Genomic DNA, 20,824 nt, shown 5'->3' on the forward strand with positions numbered 1-20,824 from the left:
CCGTCCCAATAGGGAGGCACTAGTCCAGCTGAAAGGCCGAAATGTTGCTCCTAGCCACTAGTACTGCGTAAGGGCATGTGGCCCATTGGCGATCGTCCCATAAGATCGTAATGCTGCTCCACTGATTAACACGAAGCAGCAGGTGTCGGGAGTAAAATCCATCTGCAGGAGTGGCATACAGATGGCAGTGGCAAAAGGGGAGGAGATACCTGTCAACCAAATGAAATGAAAAAGAATAGTATGGCCATCAGAACTACATTTGAATTACTCACTTCAATGATCACACCAAATCCACAGCCATATGCATGCTAGCCCACTCCAAAGGATCATCACCACCCAAAAACCACTTTCGAATCATAACTATCTATATCGAGGTGAAAACACTATCACAAACGAGTGTACCTGTGCATGCGTCTGTTAAAACAGAATCCATCAGATGGGATTGGTAACGTGCATAGACACAAGTGTCTGAAGGCGCGTCGAGACAGGGAGGGCTCAACAAGGCCAGATAGACGATGGTCCCACTATGGCAGCCCTGCATCACATAGCGCAGGGGAGGCGGATAGATTCCAAGAAGCCCTGTACATGGCAAACTCTGTATCAAATCATCTGTCCATGCATCCATACATCATTCCCTCATCCCGTAATGAAAACGCCTGTTTCCATACTCACATAACATGTGAAATTTCCATTGAGTCTGTGCGTTATGCAGCCTGCAAAATCCACTGTGCCCCAGCCCGTAATTCCAGTGTTGTGAAGTAACATGTATTTGGGAACGTCCGGCCTCATCGCCCACTTCGCTATTGCGCATCCCAAACTATTCATATCAATCATTGCATCCTCGCCATGGCCCCTGTCCCAAGGACATTGAACAATAGAACGTTATATTTGCAGTCAGACCTGTGGGCATCTCCTCGTCGCTAGCTGAAAACCGAAAGCGCCGCCCTTCGAATTCCTCATTTGCAACATCACGTCGAAAAGGCATCTGTGGCCGCTTGAAATCACAAATTAATCCATCCAGTGCGGCTGTGTGTGAAAATGGCAACTGCCTTCACTCACAAATGGGACGCCCCGCCCGTCGGTGAACCTCGGTACAGTGTTGCATGAGGGTCCACCGTTACTCGAGTACTACGTTCCACTGACCCTTCACAAGTCTGTTCGCGACTGCAAAGATAGTATGTGAAACAATGGGACCATAGCCGAATGAACATATCAACCAATGTTACACTGCCATCGGGTACAAATACATGATTGTAATAGCAAGATGCCATTCGTCGAATTGCAGCGTTGTGTGCGGGACGTGCTCGCCCAAAGGGGAGAGCAGCTTGCACAGGTGGAATGAATCACCACAGGTGGAGGCCATACAGCCTGAAAACACATAAATTGCACACCCAGTCTCCACCCACAACCACACCCACTCCGAAATGCTACCGGCAGGACTAGCTATGTTGGCCCTGGGGGACCTGATAGCACTGCAAGTACTCCAACTTCAAGAAGAAGACGAACACCAACTACAACCGGCCGCACGGAAGAGACGCAGGAGGAGGAGGAGGGCAAGGCAGGGCCAGCAAGGGCCGCCAGCACAGCCACTACCACCACGCAGGCAGCCCGCAATCCCACGCCTCCGAGCACATCCGTTCAACCTCACTGATGAGCAGATCCACACCCTCTACCGTTTGGACCGGGACACCATAACCGCCATTGTGGACATGACACAGGCTGACCTTGTCAGCATGATAGATAGCCCAACCGCCATCCCACCCCTACTGAAGGTGGTGTCTGTACTCCACTTCCTGGCCACAGGCACCTACCAGCACACAGTCGGACAGTTGCATGGCATATCACAGCCACTGTTCTCACGGACACTATTGCAAGTGCTCGATGCCCTCCTGCAGCACGCAGACGACTACATCTCTCTACCACGCTCGGAGCAGGAAATTACCAACACAAAAGTGGGATTCCATGCACTTGCCGGCATACCGGGTTGCATTGGTGCCATCGACTGCACCCATGTGGAATTGGTCGTCCCACATGCCATGGAGGCCCAGTACCGCAACCGAAAACAATTTCATTCTCTGAATGTACAAATGGTGTGTGACTCCAACAGGATCATTACACATTGTTGTGCCCGATTCCCTGGATCAACCCATGATTCTATGGTCTTGAGGAACTCTACAATACCACGCTACATGGAGCGACACGCAGGGAACAGATCCTGGCTACTCGGTGAGTCTCATTTCATGCATGATGATGTGGGGTATGTGATGCGGCAATGACCTGGCAGGAAGGGGGGGGGTGCGTACGTAGCAATGGCATTCCTCAAAATTCCTTTATTGTCCACATACAGGTGATGCCGGGTATCCACTGAAGAGATGGCTCCTCACACCAGTCCGGAACCCACGGGACCAGCATGAGGAGGACTACAACCATGCCCACTCACGTACCCGTGTAGTCATAGAACAGGCATTCGGCCTACTGAAGACTCGTTTCCGCTGCCTCAGCAGGTCTGGCGGGGCACTCCTCTACCGCCATGTGAAGGTTGCAAAGATGGTCATGGCATGTGTCATGCTCCACAACATGTGCGTACGTAGAAATGTGCCCATGCCCCCTGACGTAGAACTGCAAGCACCTGATGATGGTCATGATGAGGGTGGGGATGTGGCAGCACCTCAAGGAGTCTGCGAGGCACAGGAGGGCCGTGACATTCGTCAGCATCTCATAGATGCATGCTTCTAGCACTCACGCCTGGTGGCTGATACATGGACACGGGACTCGTGGCACTGTGTGTGTCTGGAACATGCACAATATGGACTGTACGCCTATAATGGCCTCGTACACAAAGATCAATGTCCACACATCTCATTGGATGATCGTGCATTGTTTATGGCATATGTGATATCATGTTAAACACCCTATCGACCCACCACCCAAGTGAGCCCAACACACCCCCTCCACCCTCCTACCTCCCCCCGAACACCAGTGTCCAAAGATGCTCATTGTCAGTGGGCAGTCGCTATTGCAAGCCCCCTCTGCGGGTATCAGGGGCACCCCTGCCTGTGGAGCGCAGGTTCCTCCCAGATCTACGTTGGGGGCTGCCCTGGACGGAACTTGCAACGGATGATGTCTCTGCCTGCTCACGTCCATGCATGTCCCTAAGGGTTTGTGAGAGCTCAGTGAGCACACGGCGCACTGCGGCAAGTTCGGCACATACGTCTTTGGACGTCGCATGCAGTTCCCCCCTCAGGCTCTCGGTGCTTCTCTCCATTTGTACTCTCAGGCTCTCGGTGCTTCTCTCCATTTCTACTCTCAGGCTCTCGGTGCTACTCTCCATTTGTGCCCTTAGTGTCTCTGTACTTCTCTCCATTTCTGCCCTAAGTGTCTCAGTTGATGTTTCTTTGTCTGCCTTAGTGCCCCCACATTCATCGGCATGGTACTTGAGGAGCGTGGCCAGTTGCTGCTGTTGCACGATTACCTGGTCGAGGGACTGTTGCCTCTGCTGGGCCATGGCCATTTGCGGTGGTGTCACAGAGTGGCTGATCACCTCATGTTGCCTTGCCACAGGGCTTGTGGGGGATGGCCAGTCGTCGTCTTGTGGGTGCCCCTGCGTGGTATCCTCATGGTGTACGGGATGGAACAGACAGGGGGATTGAGACAGGTCATGGATGGATCTAACTTCGACATCCCCGTTTTCTGTGTCGGAGCATGCTGCCATTAATGCAGTGTCACCTATGGTGCTGCTGCCACCAGAAGCAGTGCCTACTGTGGCATCCATTGGGGGGACCTGTGGTGGTGTTGTTGTGGGCATGCTGGCTGCTGGGGTGCCTGTTGGAGTTCCCTCCTCTGTGCTGCCACTTGATTTGTGCTGCTTCCGTGTCTTGACGCGTGCAGCTGAGGTGGAGGGTCTTTGGCCGTTGGTCTTGGCCCTCTTTGCAGGTGTGCTGGTAGGGGTGTCCTGGAGCTCGTCGTTTGGATCGGACCCTGTGGTGGAGTAAAGGAGGGCGAGCGTTATTAATGGGTCTGTGGGAATTGGAATGGCAATGTATCACATGCATTGGGGTGGTACCTGAGGGTGATTTGGGTCGGGGCCTTGGAGGTGGTTTCATTTGTGTGTGGAGTGAGGGTGCAGTTGTTTGGCAGCCTGCAGTTAGGGTGTGCCTGCTGCACGTGTAGAGGGTGTTTTTAGGATTTTTAATTATTTATGTATTTGATGTGAGTTTTAAAGTGTGCTATCAGGCCTATGTATGTGGACGTTCTCCTGGACATGTGTTACTGTTGCACTATGTGGGCACGTGGTACTTCACATGATTGGACATTGTGGTTTTGGCATTGTTTTATTTGGGACACCTACCTGATTCTTCGGATGTCTGCACTCCTTTCTCCATCCCTCCGACTCCCTCTATGCTCTCCATTCCAATGGTGGAGGCACAGATTTCTTCCCAGGGGGTCAACTTGATGGGTGATTCCGATCCTCCCCCGGTAGCTGTGGCAATGTTGCGGTTGGCAGAAAGTATGCTACGGACGCGTATCCGCAGGTCGTCCCATCGCTTTCTGCATTGCTGTGGGTTGCGGGGTGCGGTCCCCACCGCACTTACCCGCTGTGCCACCAGGGCCCATATGGCCTTCTTGTTCGCAAGTGCCGTCCTGGTCATTTGCGTGGAGAAGACGGCGGCAGCATTCTCCTGGAGGGTCTCTGTGAGCACGGTGAGTTCCTCACGGGAGAAGTGGACCTGCCGCTTGCGGTCGCACGCTTTCTTCGCTACTTTTCCCATTTTTCTTGGTTTCACTAGGGTGGATGACGGGTTGGGATGTGTCTCAGGGTAGTATTTTTAATGGTTGTGTGGAATTTGTGGTTTTATAGGTGTACGGCGTGATGTTTCCCGTTCCGGGACCATGCTTTTACTTCCGTTTCCGTATATTTACGGTCACCGTACTTTCCGGTTTGCGTTCACTGCGGTGTCCGCTGAGATGGGTGGCGGTATTGCACCTAGGGCTCCGTACGGCGGCGGTGTGGGCCGTTTTGGGGTCATTTCCGCCATCGCGGACTTTGCACTTCCGCCATGGCGTGGTGCTCGTGCCCGATGGGTCGGAATGAGCCGCACTTTGCTCCATCGTGCAATGGCGGAAACGCTATTTACGCTATGGCGGTCCGGTCGGTTGATTTCCGCCAGGGTCGTAATGAGGGCCATTGCCTGCAGTCATATTGTTATTCTTTGATGCAACACACATTTCAAATGTTGCCCTGCGACACTCCCCATCAAACCAGAATGCATTGTTACGCTCTTTCTCCTGTCGGCAAGAAAGAGTACTGGGTGTCTGATGTTATTTGCTAGCAACAGGATCTTTAACAGAGCCTGAGTGGAAATCCCTGCCCGACAGGTCTGCCTCAGCCAGCACGGAAGCTATCTTATCCTTGGTCAATGTCATCACATGGGAAACTTTAACAGACTCTTCAGAACAAAAGGATACTTTAAAATTAGGGTTTGGTCGTTACGGAATCCACGAGAGAACTAACGGATTATGATCACTTTTCAGGTGCTTGTGGACCACAAAATCATTCACCATCTGGTAAGAGCAACAATCTGCCAAACCTAAAAGGAAGGCAATCACCCCAACTTCCCCAGATGGGACAAGTAGAAAAGCAGCTAACCTGATGGCCCCAATAGCATATGCAAACCTGCTGATTCATGAAATAAACCTTCTTTCAGGTGATCTGGATAATGATGAAATAGATAAATATCCTTTATCCAGAACTAATAATAAAGATTGTAAACAAAATCCCACCTCTAAATATTAATCCTACTGTGGTAATTCCGATAAAGACAAGTCTACTGGCATCGCGACTACTTCATCATTTAAATCATAAAAGCCACAGACCCTGTTATACCACCACCAATGCCGAGTTATGTGAGATTCCCCGACCACCAAAACAAGAGGGTGGGGAATGCTACGCTGTAGTGGCCGCTTGTCGTGGGCTAAAAAGAGATAATTCCTTGCCCATTCTGCTCTCCCAACCAGACCAACCATTAGATAATGACGAGGCCCAAACACAGCCCGAGGCCATGGTAGACAGTTCCTCCTTGCCCTTCCTGCTGTCCCAACCAGACCAACCATTAGATCATAACAAGGCCCAAACACAGCCAGTGGCCAGGGTAGTCAGTTCCTCGGACCAAGACCAGGTAACTAGAGGAAAGGATGTAATTTATGTTCCATCCATTCCTTGCCCTTCCTGCTGTCCTGACTAGACCAACCATTCAATCAAGACGAGGCCCAAACACAATCTGACAACAGGGTAGTCAGTTCCTTGGACCAATGCCAGTTAACTAGAGGAGAGGATGTCATTTATGTTTCATCCATTCCTATCCCTTTCTGCAGTCCCGACTAGACCAACCATTAGATAATGACGAGGCCCAAACACAGCCCGAGGCCAGGGTAGTCAGTTCCTCCTTGACCTTCCTGCTGTCCTGACTAGACCAACCATTAGATAATGACGAGGCCCAAACACAGCCAGTGGCCAGGGTAGTCAGTTCCTCGGACCAAGACCAGGTAACTAGAGGAGAGGATGTCATGTATGTTCCATCCATTCCTTGCCCTTCCTGCTGTCCTGACTAGACCAACCATTCAATCAAGACGAGGCCCAAACACAATCTGACAACAGGGTAGTCAGTTCCATGGACGAAGGCCAGTTAACTAGAGGAGAGGATGTCATTTATGTTCTCCAGCATGGGGTCTGGCATGGATTCACATGCTCATGAATATTCCCCGTCGTCAGGCTGGGAATCCTCGGTAAAGAAAAAACCAGTATCAGTTTCGTTTCTGATCTGTCTTTCGTAGCAATAACCAATCACTGGTCTCTGCGTCATACTGACCACAGCCAATGACTGCCCTCTACCTAAGCACCGCCTCTGGCAGCCATCTTCAGATTTTTACCGCACGTTCATGTGTTGGGATCCTCGTGCTATTGCTCTCGAGCGTTAGTTGCTATTTTTTCGCGCTTTTCACAAAAAACTTCGATTCTTCGGTCAAAAGAGCCTCAAGCTCCACCGATCCTACATCCGATCAACGGGGACCCGTGTCGGATTCGTCTGTGCCCCTCAAGGGTGAAGATTTCGTCGAGCTACACTTCGGAGGACTCCAGAAGCTTCTCAGGCCCGGTCTCGGAGATGGCCCAGGAGAAGGGAAGCTCGACGCCCGGAAAGCTGTTCAGGGTCTGCCCTGGATGCCAGCTGCAGAACGTCTTTAAGGAGGACGAACACTCTTTCTGCCTTTACTGCCTTCATGAGGACAAAACGCACGTGGAAAAGGACTGTGCGTTTTGCGGCAACATGTCGGAACGGACCATGAAGGACCGTCATCAACGTCTCGCCAACTGGCTGGAGGGTAAGAGCCCGTCTGGCGAGAAGAAGAAGAAATCCGAGCGGTCTTCTAAGACCTTTGAGGGCGCCCCGGCGACGGGGGCCCAACATAAGGCCAAGCACCGCGAGTCCGCTGGCACCCGGAGCGCCGAACGGTCGGGCTCTACGGGCGCCAGGCAGGGCGCACCCTCCCCGGCGCCATCAACCACGAGCCAACGCTCTGGGTCGGGTAAGAGGAAGGCCGAGCACCCGGCGAAGCTCCTGGAGAGGCCCCGGTCGAGCTCTAAGGCAGAGGAGGAGCGTGGCAGTGCCCCCTCCCTCAAGGATAAGGCGGTGAGCGCACCTAAGGTGGTGAAGGCCTTGATCCATCCGACCAAGCCCTCTATCGAAACGGTCGCGGCGGCCCTGGCCCAGCCTGTGGAGGCTGCACCAGTGGTGGCGACCTCAGGGCCCAGAATCTCCCTGCCTCCTCGGAGGGAGTCTTCTTTTGTGCCCATCGATAGGACCCCCGTGAAACCCTCCGTGGGGAAGAAGGGGGGGCAGGGCGTCGTCGTAGATTCGGCCTCAACCTCAGAAGAGGAGCTGATCGAGGTCTTAAGCCACGGCCTAGGCGTGGAACAAGACCAGCCCGTCGGAATGGGCCCCGATGCAGGTGACGACGACGACATCGTCGAGGATACCGACGGGGCCCCTGCTCGCCCGTCGGATTCCCCTCTGCCAACGCCGCGAGACAACTCGGCGGCCATTTTGTTGGCCATACAGTCCTTATGCACTGAGATAAGGACGAGGCTACCGTTACCGACGGAGGAACCTCTCCCGTCGGGGGATCCAGAACCGGGACCTTCTGGTGTTCCCCCTACCAAGAAAAGAAGGATCCATCCTCCACCTCCTTTTCAACCGTCGCGCCCCGTCCAGCCCTCCTCCCCATCCACCCGAGGGGATGATACGGGGACTGACACGGCAGCGACGGGTACGGACGACGAGGCATACGACGAGGATTTTCCGTCGTCGCCTCCCACCAGGGCTTCTCCGCCCGACGAGATCGGATCTTTCCACTCCATGATCTCCAGGGCTTCCGAGCTTTTCCAACTCTGCCCTGAGGAGAAGAAAAAGGAAGGCTTCCTTTATCAGCGGCGCGAGGCCAAGAGGAAGACGGTCCTCGCAGTGCCTCTGTTGGACGACATTTGGGATGAGGGCCTTTCCCTCCTCAAGAACCCTTCCACGACGCCAGCTAGAAGAGACCGGTACGAGAAGAAGTACCGGGTCCCAGACACGGCCCCCCTATGCCTCCGGGCGCAGCCTACCCCGGACTCCGTCGTCTCCGCGGCAGCCAGGAAGAAAGCGGGGGGGGGTGCGGCCTCCACATCGACTTCCCCGCCGGACGGCGAGGGAAAGAAATTGGATACTATGGGACGTAGAGTCATCTCGTCGGCAGCGACGACGATTAAAGCGGCCAACGCCTTGGCTATCGTGGCCCGCTACGACAGGGAGCTCTGGTACAAGATGGCTCCCCTGCTGGATTTTCTGCCGGACGACAAGAGGGCGGAGGCCCTTGAGATCCTCCAGGAAGGTGAAGTGGCTTCGGACCACGCCATCACCGTGGCGACGGACATCGCCGACGCGGGGTTCCGCCAGCTGGGCAACGGCGTTTGCCTTCGACGTCGTGGATGGCTCAAAGCTACGGACTTTCGGCAGGACGTCCAGACCAGAGTCCTGGACATGCCCTTCGACGGGAACAACCTGTTTGGGAAGACGGTGGACGATTCCCTCCAGGCCATCAAGGCGGATACTGAGACGGCCCGGGCCCTTGGAGTCCTGCAGCAACGACGGACGCCCTTTCGGAGCGGCGGAGGCAAGGGCGCCTCCAAAGGTTCCGGCGGCGGTTTCTCTTCCTACCGTCAAGCGACCCGCTCGTCGTCGCAAGAGGCCTACAGAGGACGAGGCAAGTCTAGCGGACCCCGCCGTCGTCGCCAAGGAGGTCAAGGCGGCAAGGCCGCGTCCAAGCGGGATTGAACCGGCCGTGGGGTCGGGCCCCCACCGAAGCACCGCGGTGGGAGGCCGGCTGGCGGGCTTCGTCAGCGTGTCGGAGTCCATCTCCACCGACCGTTGGGTGCTGGACGCCCTGGCCCGGGGCCACGCGCTCGAGTTTCAAAGAAGGTGCCCGCGCGTCCCCCCCGTGGCCAGGAAAGAACTTCACGTCCCTCAACTTCTCCTGGAGGTAAAGGCGATGCTCAGGAAGGGCGCCATCGAACTCGTCCCAAAGAGGCTTCGGGGCTCCAGAGTCTACTCGCGATACTTCCTCGTGAAGAAGAAGACGGGAGGATGGCGCCCCATCCTGGACCTGCGATGGCTGAACAAGTTCATCAAGGCGCAGAAGTTCCGGATGGTCACCCTACAGCACGTCCTGGGTCAACTGGAGGAAGGAGACTTCCTATCGTCGTTGGATTTGGAGGATGCCTACTTCCACATTCCAATCCTAAAGGGGCACCGAAAATTCCTCAGGTTCGTGGTCCAAGGGCGTCATTACTACGCCAAATCCCACCTGGTGCCCGCGCAAGTCGCACTGTTTCTGGGAGCGAGGCTCGACACAGTGTCCCTTCTGGCCTCCCCGTCGGAGGAGAGGACCAGGACCATCTTGGGCAAAGTGCAACGGATGTTGGTGGCCGACGCGGCCAAAGTGAGATCCATCAAGTCCCTCCTCGGGATGATGTCTTCCTGCATCTACCTCATTCCCATGTGCAGGCTCCGGATGCGCCCGTTGCAAGAATTCCTGGATGCGCGCTGGATCCAGACGACGGGCAGCTTCGAAGAAAGGATCAAGCTCGACGAGAGTTTCCGACGAGCGATACGGTGGTGGGGCACCCGCGCGCATCTGACGGCGGGCATGGACTTCCAGACCCCAGCCCACCAGGAGACTGTGACCACGGATGCCTCCCTGGAAGGGTGGGGAGCGCACACCGAAAATCTGCACGCGAGGGGACTCTGGCTCCCGACGGAGAAGTCCCTGCATATCAACGTCCTGGAGCTCCGTGCAGTGTTTTGGGCCCTCAGGTCCTTCCTTCCGTCCCTGAAGGGCAAGGTGGTGAGGATCTTCACCGACAACACCACCACCATGTTTTACATCAGGAAACAGGGCGGAACCAGGTCCCCAGCGCTGTCCAAGGAGGCGCAGGACCTGTGGCATTGGGCCGTCGCCCAAGGGATTTTTCTGGTGCCGTTTCATCTGGCAGGGATAAAAAACACCATCGCCGACTCACTCAGCAGGGAGCTGCGCTCGTGCCACGAGTGGGAACTACGGCAGGATCTGGTGGATCGCCTCTTCCGACGGTGGGGCACACCCCAGATCGACCTGTTCGCGACGGCTACGAACACCAAGTGCCGGAGGTTCGCCAGCAGGTTTCCCCAGACGAGGAGCATGGGCGATGCTTTCTCGTTCCCCTGGGAGGGCCTGTTCCTCTACGCGTTCCCTCCCTTGCCTCTGCTAATCCGGCTCGTCAACCAGCTCAAGAGGTCACGGTGCAGGATGATCCTCGTCGCACCTGCGTGGCCGAGGCAGATATGGTTCCCGGACCTTCTGGACTTGTCAGCGTCCCCGCCGATCAAGCTGCCGGCGGACGCGGATCTACTCTCCAGGGAAGGAGGCGCCATCCTCCACCACGACCCGAAGTCGCTGAACTTGCAGGCCTGGCTCCTGCAGCGCTAGAGTTTGGAGGATACGACATACCGGCCGATTGCAGAGAGGTTCTTGCAAAGGCCAGGGCGTCCTCGACTCTTAAATGCTACGGACACAAATGGAAGAGGTTCTCTGTCTGGTGCCACGCACAGAAGATTAACCCTCTACGGATTACGGCTCCCCAAGTACTGCCGTACCTGCTGACGCTGGCCAAAGCTGGACTGGCACACGCGTCCATCAAGATTCATCTTGCTGCGATCTCCCGATACACCAGAACCACGGGGCGGACGTCCTTGTGGTCTCATCGTCTGGTGAAAGAGTTCATGAAGGGACTATTCAGATCGTTCCCGCCGGTGAAGGCTCCGGCCCCGGCGTGGGAGCTCAACGTGGTGCTGACCAAGCTCATGGGACCTCCGTTCGAGCCTCTGCACTCGGCACCGTTGAAGAATCGATCGTGAAAAACAGCTTTTCTTGTGGCCATCACCTCCGCACGACGAGTGGGAGAGATACAGGCCCTTTCCTGCAAGGCCCCGTACTTGACTTTCCACGACACGAGGGTAGTGCTCAGGACGCACCCCTCCTTCATGCCCAAGGTACCGTCGGACTTCCATCTCAACGAACCCTTGGTGTTACCTGTGTTCTTCCCGTCGCCTTCGTCGCCGGCTGAGAGGACTTTGCACTCGCTGGATGTAGCTAGAGCGCTGAAGTTCTACGTGGACCGCACGAAGGGTTTTCGGAAGACGTCACAACTCTTTGTGAACTTTGGACCTGTCAATCAGGGGAAGGCTCTCTCGAAGGCTTCCATCTCCAGATGGCTCTCCGGCTGTATCATGTACTGTCACCGGTTGGCAAACCGACCGCTGCCTGGCCGTCCGAGAGCCCATTCCACCAGAGCGATCGCAGCTACCACGGCGTTCCTATCTGGTGTGCCCCTGCTGGACATATGCAGGGCTGCTACGTGGAGGTCGACGCACACCTTCACGAAATTCTACTGCGTCGACCGGGATTCCAGGGAGGAGTCCAGGGTCGGCCAAGCAGTGCTGCGCAACCTGTTCGCCTGAGGTGGGCCTGGTGAGGAGGTAAGATGCTTAATGTTGAGTTGATGTGATGCTTAATGTTGAGCCTTTGCCACCTCCCGTGGTTGTGCATGTGTGTACTGCTATGTATTCTTTATTCATGAGCATGTGAATCCATGCCAGACCCCATGCTGGAGAAGGAACAAGTTACTTACCTGTAACTGTTGTTCTCCAGCATGGGTCTGGCATGGATTCACATGCGAACCCTCCCGCCTACCCCTCTGCGGCTTTTCACTTGGTCATACTGCCACTTCACGTGCTTCCAAATCTGAAGATGGCTGCCAGAGGCGGTGCTTAGGTAGAGGGCAGTCATTGGCTGTGGTCAGTATGACGCAGAGACCAGTGATTGGTTATTGCTACGAAAGACAGATCAGAAACGAAACTGATACTGGTTTTTTCTTTACCGAGGATTCCCAGCCTGACGACGGGGAATATTCATGAGCATGTGAATCCATGCCAGACCCATGCTGGAGAACAACAGTTACAGGTAAGTAACTTGTTCCTTTCATCCATTCCTTGCCCTTCCTGCTGTCCTGACTAGACCAACCATTCAATCAAGACGAGGCCCAAACACAGCCCGAGGCCACGGTAGACAGTTCCTCCTTGACCTTCTTGCTGTCCCGACTAGACCAACCATTAGATAATGACGAGGCCCAAACACAGCCCGAGGCCACGGTAGACAGTTCCTCCTTGACCTTCTTGCTGTCCCGACTAGACCAACCATTAGATAATGACGAGGCCCAAACGCAGCCCGAGGCCACGGTAGACAGTTCCTCGGACCAAGACAAGTTTACTAATAAATGTGAAACCTTGTAATTTCGGGCAGTTTGTTGAGGAGCCCACCTCTCAACCTCCCCATACGCACAAATAATCCTCAGGTCCCAAACCATCCTTGACTTTGAACGATCCAACGGCTAGTGCATCTTTGCTCAGATCCTGTATCATCCTTAACTCTTGTAGGAGCTGTTCTGGTTGCGTCCTTTTGCAGAAGGATATTTGTGAAATCATGGAGGGTCTCCTCTCCTTGAAGGAGGTGATACTTGATCTAAGTAGGGAACTGGGCTCTATATGTGAGCGAAATAAACAGAGCTCTTATTGCTGACGCAGGCCACAAAGGTCTCAATAGTACACTACAGTCTTCTCCTCAGAATAGGAGACCCACTTTCAACCAAGGGTCAACGTTGTTAATACCCATAACCCAGCATTAAGAGTAACCAAATGTACGGTAATACTACAGGAAGGAGCATCAAACCCCTGTCGACTGCGCTACTATCAATGCAACGAACTGAGGAAAAATCTGTCTGTGCGTGCAAAGTGTCAGTCATTTTGCCTTGGAGGTAGCAGTGGTCTGATTTCTAATATAGTTCTCCTAGTGTAAACTAAATGAAAAAGATGGCGTTTACAGAGACACAAAAGGGAGTTCAGACTACATGCCTCATCATGAGGTTTATTTATTTATACAGAAGATGGGAGATGCAAATTTATACGGAAGGGACGGAGATGGCTCCCCCCTTAGCTCACACAACATTCACTTGGTGGGGGAATGGGGCAGGGGGGCGGGATATACCACCTCTCCCGCAACAAGGCTATGCCCCTTTACATGGCATTTATCGGCATAAAAGCTGCCGGCGACAATGTCGAACGCAACCTTTATGGGATATCTTGCACGAGTCTAGACTTCCATTCCAGTTAGTGACCTGCATCGAGGCACTTTACACTTCTGATATAGCTAGAGTTAGACAGGGACAGCGGGGTCAACAAGCAGAAACACCCCTGTCACAAAAGGGGTGACAGAGGGATGCGTAATGGCCCCTTAATTATTTACACTTGCTATTGATGTCATTGCAAGATCTTTATTGGGGTCTAGAACTGATGCCCCTTTGACAGGAAATGAACGTATTAACATTCTCTTATTCGCGGATGAGGCTGTTTTACCGTCTACTTCCTCCCCAGGATCTAAAGAAGACTTTTAATGATTGTGTATTTTTGTGCAGCAGAATACTGTTGGCCACACCTCTTTAAGGCTTGGAAATGCCGCCAATACACTGTCATTCATGTGCCCTTTGCATGAAGATTGTACTCTTATACATTCTGTAATATTTTATTCTGAATTTGGCTTTTGTTGTTCAATGTCACAGGAATAAAGCATATTTACTATTTACTGCTATTACACTTTGGAAACATCATGTTGGTGTAAAGGGCATTTTCACATGACGTTGTAACTTGTTCTTTGTTGTTTCTTTGAGGACAGATGAAGCCTCAGGTTCAGTGTTTGCTTCTCATCTTAGAGAGGAAGTGGGAGGAAGGAGTCCAGGCCAAGAGTTGGGTGAGTGTCACACATGCTCCTGGGAGCCTCCAGTACTTGCATTGAATGTAAGTGGTATATGATCCTGGCATGAGACAATGTAGGGCTCGCTCGGTTACCCATCTCTTCCCATCTTGTTACAGAATATCCTGGTTTGTTGCATGTCTTGGGTTGGACAATTGGTGGTCCCTCTTCTCCCTGTGTTCCTACAAGTTCCCTTTTTGCTGATGGCAAATGTTAGCATACAGGATTTCTGCACCTCTTTTCATTAGACTGTTCTCTTCATGGGATTACAGGACATGCAAGTATTACAGCCATCGACACGATGCGTGTTGAAGACACGACGGATGCCTGTTCCATGGAGACCCTTGAATCGGAGACCGGGAGTCCTACAGGTGGGTAGAACGATGATGAGCATGAACAGGAACCTTTGGGGGGCTTTTAGGGAGTTTTGCAAAAGTCCAACTTTGGTAGGACTTTAGAAGACTCACACACGTGGGCCACAGGGCTGCAACGTCTAGTATAGGCCTGAACCACACGAGCATGTTGGTAGCAATGGCCGAGCAGCCAGGCTTATCTTAGGAGGGAGGGGGGCTGTGGGCAGGTAGAAACACACATAGTCCCAAGAAACACTGACACACGAAAAAAAGATATATACAAAATAATGGTTTATTCTATATACACACCAAGGCAAAGATACGTCTTCAGTAAGATAAGCACTATCCATTCAGTAGACACGATGCAAAACCAATACATTGTATACAGTAAGTAAATTACTTTTGTAGTGACTTCAGAATAGCAATCAGCAATTCACAGGTAAGTAAAATCCACATTTGTAATAAACTTGTAATACTTTGTTTCAGGAAAGAAGATATGAAACATCACCAACACTAGGTAAGTGATTTCATTGCAATTCTTTTACAGAGGATGAGGCTTTTGAAGTCCATCCCTATCTAGTTCTGAATGTTTTTCAGGGTCAGATTGGAGATAAAAACAGATAAAGCACGAGCTGTAGAAAGTCAAGAGTTCCAGAGGAAATCTTCAGCAGCAAGGAAGTAACACTTTTGCGTTGAAAAAGGACTAAAGGACTTCGGAGAAGGCTCCCTGAAGGCACACAAGTGTTAGGCCTGGGTGAACGTGTATGGGCGAATTCCCAAGCACACAAATCACCACTCCAGCAACACAGGAGCACCAAGGCATCTTTAGGTAAGTTCTACCTTGAGTCTTACAGAACCTTTGGAGCAATACACGGATGCAGCAGGATGCCCTCGTGTTGCAGCAGCAGCATACCCAGTTACATGGATTCTTGGTCATGGAGACGAAAGAAGGGACACTGAAGTGGATCTTGTAGAAGCAGTCGAGAGGAGGGGCGTCCAACGAAGGATTGATCGCGGCACTGAGGTTTTGTTGCCCTTTTCTAAGCACCATTGAAGAACGGTTAATCCTGGTCGATTCATCTCACTTTCTCGGTCCAGCACTCTGATGAGGGGACTTCAAGGAGTGAAAGCTAGCCTCTAGAGGTCTGGAAGGTGTCCATCAAAACATTTTGTGAGGATTCGATCTTCGGAAGATGATGTACTGCATAGAGGTCTCAGGTCCCAGGGCATTGGCAAATTGCAGCGATAGAAGGTCACAGCTCATCGTGGGATGGCTCGAAATGCAGGATGTCTTGAGACTGATTCAACCCACCAGTGTAAGGTTGAGAGTCGTCCTCTTTGCGGTTCCCCTGACACTTGGAAGAAGGGGTCGAACAGCAGCGGTTACACAGAAGCATCTCCGGTCACCCGGAAGTGGTTGCGGACATCTCTGCTTCTTCTTCCTCGTTGGTTCTTCAGTTCCAGTGGTCAGCTCTGCTTCAGCCTCAGGAAACTCGACTTTTATGGCGGAACCCAGCCATTCAGGATACAGGCACACCCAGCCTCCCAGTCTAAACTGGTTCCAGGCAAGCACAGCAGAAGGCAAAGTCCAGCAGAGTTTCGGAATCCTCCCCTGCTTCCTGTCCTCACAGACTAACCAGCGCCTTGACAGGCTTTTCAAAGGATTCCCGCTGAAGACAAAAATCAAACAAGGACCTCGCCCACCCTGAATGACAGAAGATGGACCAGGAAAGGACAGACCACCATTTTGGGTCAATTGTGATCCTTCTGTGCATTACCGCGGCAGTGAGTACAGCCTGGGGGTAAAAATTGCTCAAATGTCGGTAGGATAGAACCACGGCAACCAGCTATTCAGATTAGCTTGGCACTGTAACTGAAAAGTTACAGGAGCAGTGAGAAAGGGTACACATTGTAACCCCTCAGCACTCCACATAAGGTGGGGTGTGCTGATCTCACAAAAGAAAAGAGAGGTAGGATCAAAAAAAATCCCCCTGCCCTGTGTTCTCTCAAGGAAAGTAACAGCTCAATGAAAAAGGTATAAAAAGATTCCCATAGACCGAGTAAAAGAATGAGATACTGGGGAAAGAGGTTGCCACTCACTCAGGAGAACTGACATAAATGCCAGTAGTCCAGCAAAAAGTACTCGGGTAATCACTTGTGGAGGAGATATCACAAAAAATGTAAATCAAACTAAGACCCCCCCCCCCCTGCCCCCAGACTGAGGGACAGGAGGATTTCATCTACTCCTGGATGTATCTGGTCTAACCTACTGTAGAGTCCATCAGCATTCTTTTTATGACTACCCTGGCCTATACTTTCTAGTTTCAGTCTAAGCCTGTGCAAGCTATAGGACCTACAGCTATTTCTAGGGAAGTGTTTCTTTTTATAAGAGGGACTCTGAGCCAACAGACCCTCTGGAGGTGTTTCTTCTCCTGAACCTAATTTAGACTTTTTGACAGGGCTCTCTGTAGAAAGCCTTAATGATCCAGAGGGGTGTCCAGAGTGGGAGTCCCTAGGCCTAAAATGATTCCTAGCCACCGCTCCAGCAGGAGCAGGCTGGGTCTCAGGTTTCATTATTAGCGGGCTACTGGAAAGGCATGGCTTAGGCTCCCTTTTCCTCGTGGCTCTTGGTTTGGTTTGTCTAAGGGTTGCCACTTTGATAATGGGATTTTTAGAAGAAGAGAAGTCTATGTTTCCTTCAGGGACAATAAGGACAGGAAGATCTAACTCCTTGTCACCCTGCTGAACCTCCTCCACTGGTTTACGTGGGTCTTCTGTGGATTCAGTCACCTCAGCATGTGCTGGACGTGAGATCACTGGAGTGACCTGAAGCTTGGACCCTAGTGGAAGCTATAAGTTTAAGATCCTACTGCACTCTAAGATAGGCAGAGTTCACTCTTAGTCTCTTAAGGTGGCCTCTCTAGCTTCCTTTGAAAGAGCCTTATCCTATGACTAACAGGCTCAGCTGTGTGGGAGACAACAGCTAGGGTTTTAAGGTCATTGCCTAATACCGCAGCACTAGACACTTCTGCCTGGACAGTGACAGGTATTTTGACAGCCGTGCTTTTACACTGGATAATAACATGCATGATAGGGAGCATCTGGACAGGGCCTCCAGCAACCTTAATGGGGCCCAGAGGTGCCTTAGCATTATCATCTTGGTTGAGGAAAGACTCATCTACCATTGAGATGCTGGCCCCAGTGTCTCTAATGGCAGGGGTCTCCTTGCCGTTACACCTAGACTTGATGTACTCACTACTGCTTTCTGGGATGGAGTGGTGGGGTCCCTGGTTCTAGGAACATAAGGATACTAAGGCTACTCTGCCTTGAACTCCAGAAGGTTCTTGGGCCAGATGGTGAAGGAGGGCCTCCGTCCTGGTATCCTCCAAATCTGGTGGATATGCTGAGGAAACAGAGGTGATTCCTAAGGGTTCCCCCTACACTTGGAATGTCCGGTCACATGGTCTGCAGACCCACAATCCTCTGTCCTGGCATCCTCCACATCTTGTGGATATGCTTAGGAAAACGAGGGGATTCCTAAGTGTTTATTCCTACACTTGGGATCTCCTGTCACATGGTCTCCAAACCCACAATCCTCTGTCCTGGCATCCTCCACATCTGGTGGATATGCTTAGGAAACAGAGGTGGTTCCTAAGGGTTTACCACTACACTTGGAATCTCCTGTCACATGGTCTCCAGACCCACAAACCTCTGTCCCGGCATCCTCCACATCTGGTGGATATGCTTAGGAAACCGAGGGGATTCCTAAGTGTTTATCCCTACACTTGGAATCTCCTGTCACATGGTCTCCAGACCCACAAACCTCTGTCCTGGCATCCTCCACATCTGGTGGATATGCTTAGGAAACAGATATGATACCTAAGGGTTTACCCCTACACTTGGAATCTCCTTTCAAGTTGTCATGAATCGCCGATTCCGCCCCTTCTGGACAACATGGTCCCTCAAACGCTGTAGTATTGCATCCATTGTTCTCCCAACATGGCCAACGCCGCAGGGAAACACGCGGTCTAGTCTCCCAGTAATGCACGTTGCTTCCTTGAAAACAGACACGGCCCTCGGCTCGGCGTGTCTCAACGCTAAGCTTGTTCGTGCTGTTTTTACCGGCAAGTTGCTACTCTGATTCCTTTCATTGTCCGCTTCCCTAATCTTTTGGCTTCCTTGCGGTTAGCCTTCCCTTCCTTCCCGGTGTATTGATCTGTCCCGCTCCTCGCTATCTCCACTTCTCGGAGTCGTGCGAGTATCCTTCACAACTTCCTGGATTGTTGCCTTCCCTCTGGGATTGTTACCTGGTCTTTCCTGGAACTCTGAATGCTCCGGACCATCGTATCCTTCCTCGGCAGGAGCCCAAACCTTCATCAACACATTACCTGCCTGCATACTGGCGACGGAGGAGACACGCCCCTTCTTGTACAAATCCCGAACTTCTAGAAAGAAGGAGAAATCTGTGAACCCAAGAAAGAAAACGTCAAGAAGGAAATAGGTGAGCTAAGAGTCTGAGGACTCGGAGTCTGACAGTTTGAGATGCCAACAAGCTAACATTGGGCCTCATCACGACCTCAGCGGTAACCCTTAAATCCGGCGGTAGCGCTATTACCGCCGGATTTAAGGGTCCGCCGAATCAGGGCCTTGGCGGATTTCGCCCCAGCTCTGAGCTGGTGTGAAATCCGCAGAGAATTCGCGCTATTACCGCCGGCGGGAAATCCGCCGGCGGTAAGAGCGCGAAAATTCTCCATTGAGCCCAATGGGGAATGGGGCATTCCCGAATGGGCTCAATGGGGAATGGGGACTTCCAAGTCTGCCCAACTCGTGATCATGCGCTATTAGCGCCGGGGGCTATGGCGGTCGCGCTAATAGCCCCCGCGCTAACAGCGTTACCGTTACCGCCCAAGTCGTGATGAGGCCCATTGAATCCAACATGGAGACTGCTATACAGGACCTCATGAGGGGAATGCAGGAGTTATCAACAGAAGTCTAGAACCTCAAGCCTGTGAATGCAGCATTAAAACAACTCGTTCTGTCAGGAGAGTGCTTCAGTAGGAGGCATTGTGGATAAATATGATGGAACCTCTAAGACATTGCGCCCTTTCCTTGATTCATGGCTGGTACACTTTACATTTAAACCTTAATTTTTTTCCACGCCCAGGGCTAAGGTGGGCTTTGTAATCTCCCACCTTTCCGGGAATGCATTAGCCTGGGCAACACCCTTGGTATCTGCAGGGGACCCATTACTTGACAACTATGTCGGTTTCATAGATGCCTCTAAGGCCATGTTTGACCGTCCTGAACAGGTGTATTGTGCCCAAGAAAAACTATTGGAATTCCAGCAAGGAAATCAAGATATGCTGTCCTACGTAACTTGTTTTAAACAATTGGCTAAGGAAGCTGATTGGACCCCTAAAGCATGCTTTACCTTGTTTCGGCGTGGGTTAAATTAGGAAATCAAAGATGAATTGGCAAGAGTGGCCCGTCCAGGATCCTTCCAGGCCCTTTTAGACTTGTCCTTGCAAATCGATTTTAGGATTCAAGAAAGAAAAGCAGAGAAAAGAAAGACACATACTCCTCTACAGAAACTCTCTACAGAATATCCTATCCCCAAAGAGCCAGCTACCTCTAACTCTTCGGAACCTGAACCCATGCAGCTGGGTTCCTTACGGGGACCTATCACTTCTCAGGAAAAGACTCTGCGGTTCAACAGTGGACTCTGTATGTATTGTGCCTCTGACAATCACCTGGTAAGAAACTGCCCAATAGCCCCTCCAAGGTGTTCGGGAAACGCCAGTTCCCGATCCTGAACGAAGCCCAGCTTCGGGAGACAAGTCCTTGCTCCGACTCTTCTCTTTCCTTTGACTCACGTCCAAAGAACTCCCTGGTGATACTCCAGGTTTTCCTGTCAACAGCTGACAAGGAAAACCATTCCGTCCTGGCTCTGGTGGATTGTGGTGCCATGGGCATCTTCCTGGATCACGAATGGGCCTTGAAGCATGAAATCCCAATAGAATCCAAAGGCGTCATCCAGGCAG

The 20,824-nt window shown here is 52.2% G+C and overlaps 1 protein-coding gene across 2 annotated transcripts in view; it reads left to right on the forward strand.

Moving 5' to 3' along the window:
* LOC138489493 (zinc finger protein 383-like) overlaps positions 1 to 20,824 on the forward strand; it is a 431,218-nt gene that overhangs the window by 352,670 nt on the left and 57,724 nt on the right. For both annotated transcript variants that reach the window (XM_069617234.1, XM_069617235.1), the window contains 2 exons: positions 14,353 to 14,427; positions 14,703 to 14,801. In XM_069617234.1, coding sequence (XP_069473335.1) covers positions 14,353 to 14,427; positions 14,703 to 14,801 — 174 coding nt within the window. The remainder of the gene's footprint in view (positions 1 to 14,352; positions 14,428 to 14,702; positions 14,802 to 20,824) is intronic.

The sequence above is a fragment of the Ambystoma mexicanum genome, chromosome 9 (assembly GCF_040938575.1).
Source record: "Ambystoma mexicanum isolate Mex_15411 chromosome 9, UKY_AmexF1_1, whole genome shotgun sequence".
Lineage (NCBI taxonomy): Eukaryota > Metazoa > Chordata > Amphibia > Caudata > Ambystomatidae > Ambystoma > Ambystoma mexicanum.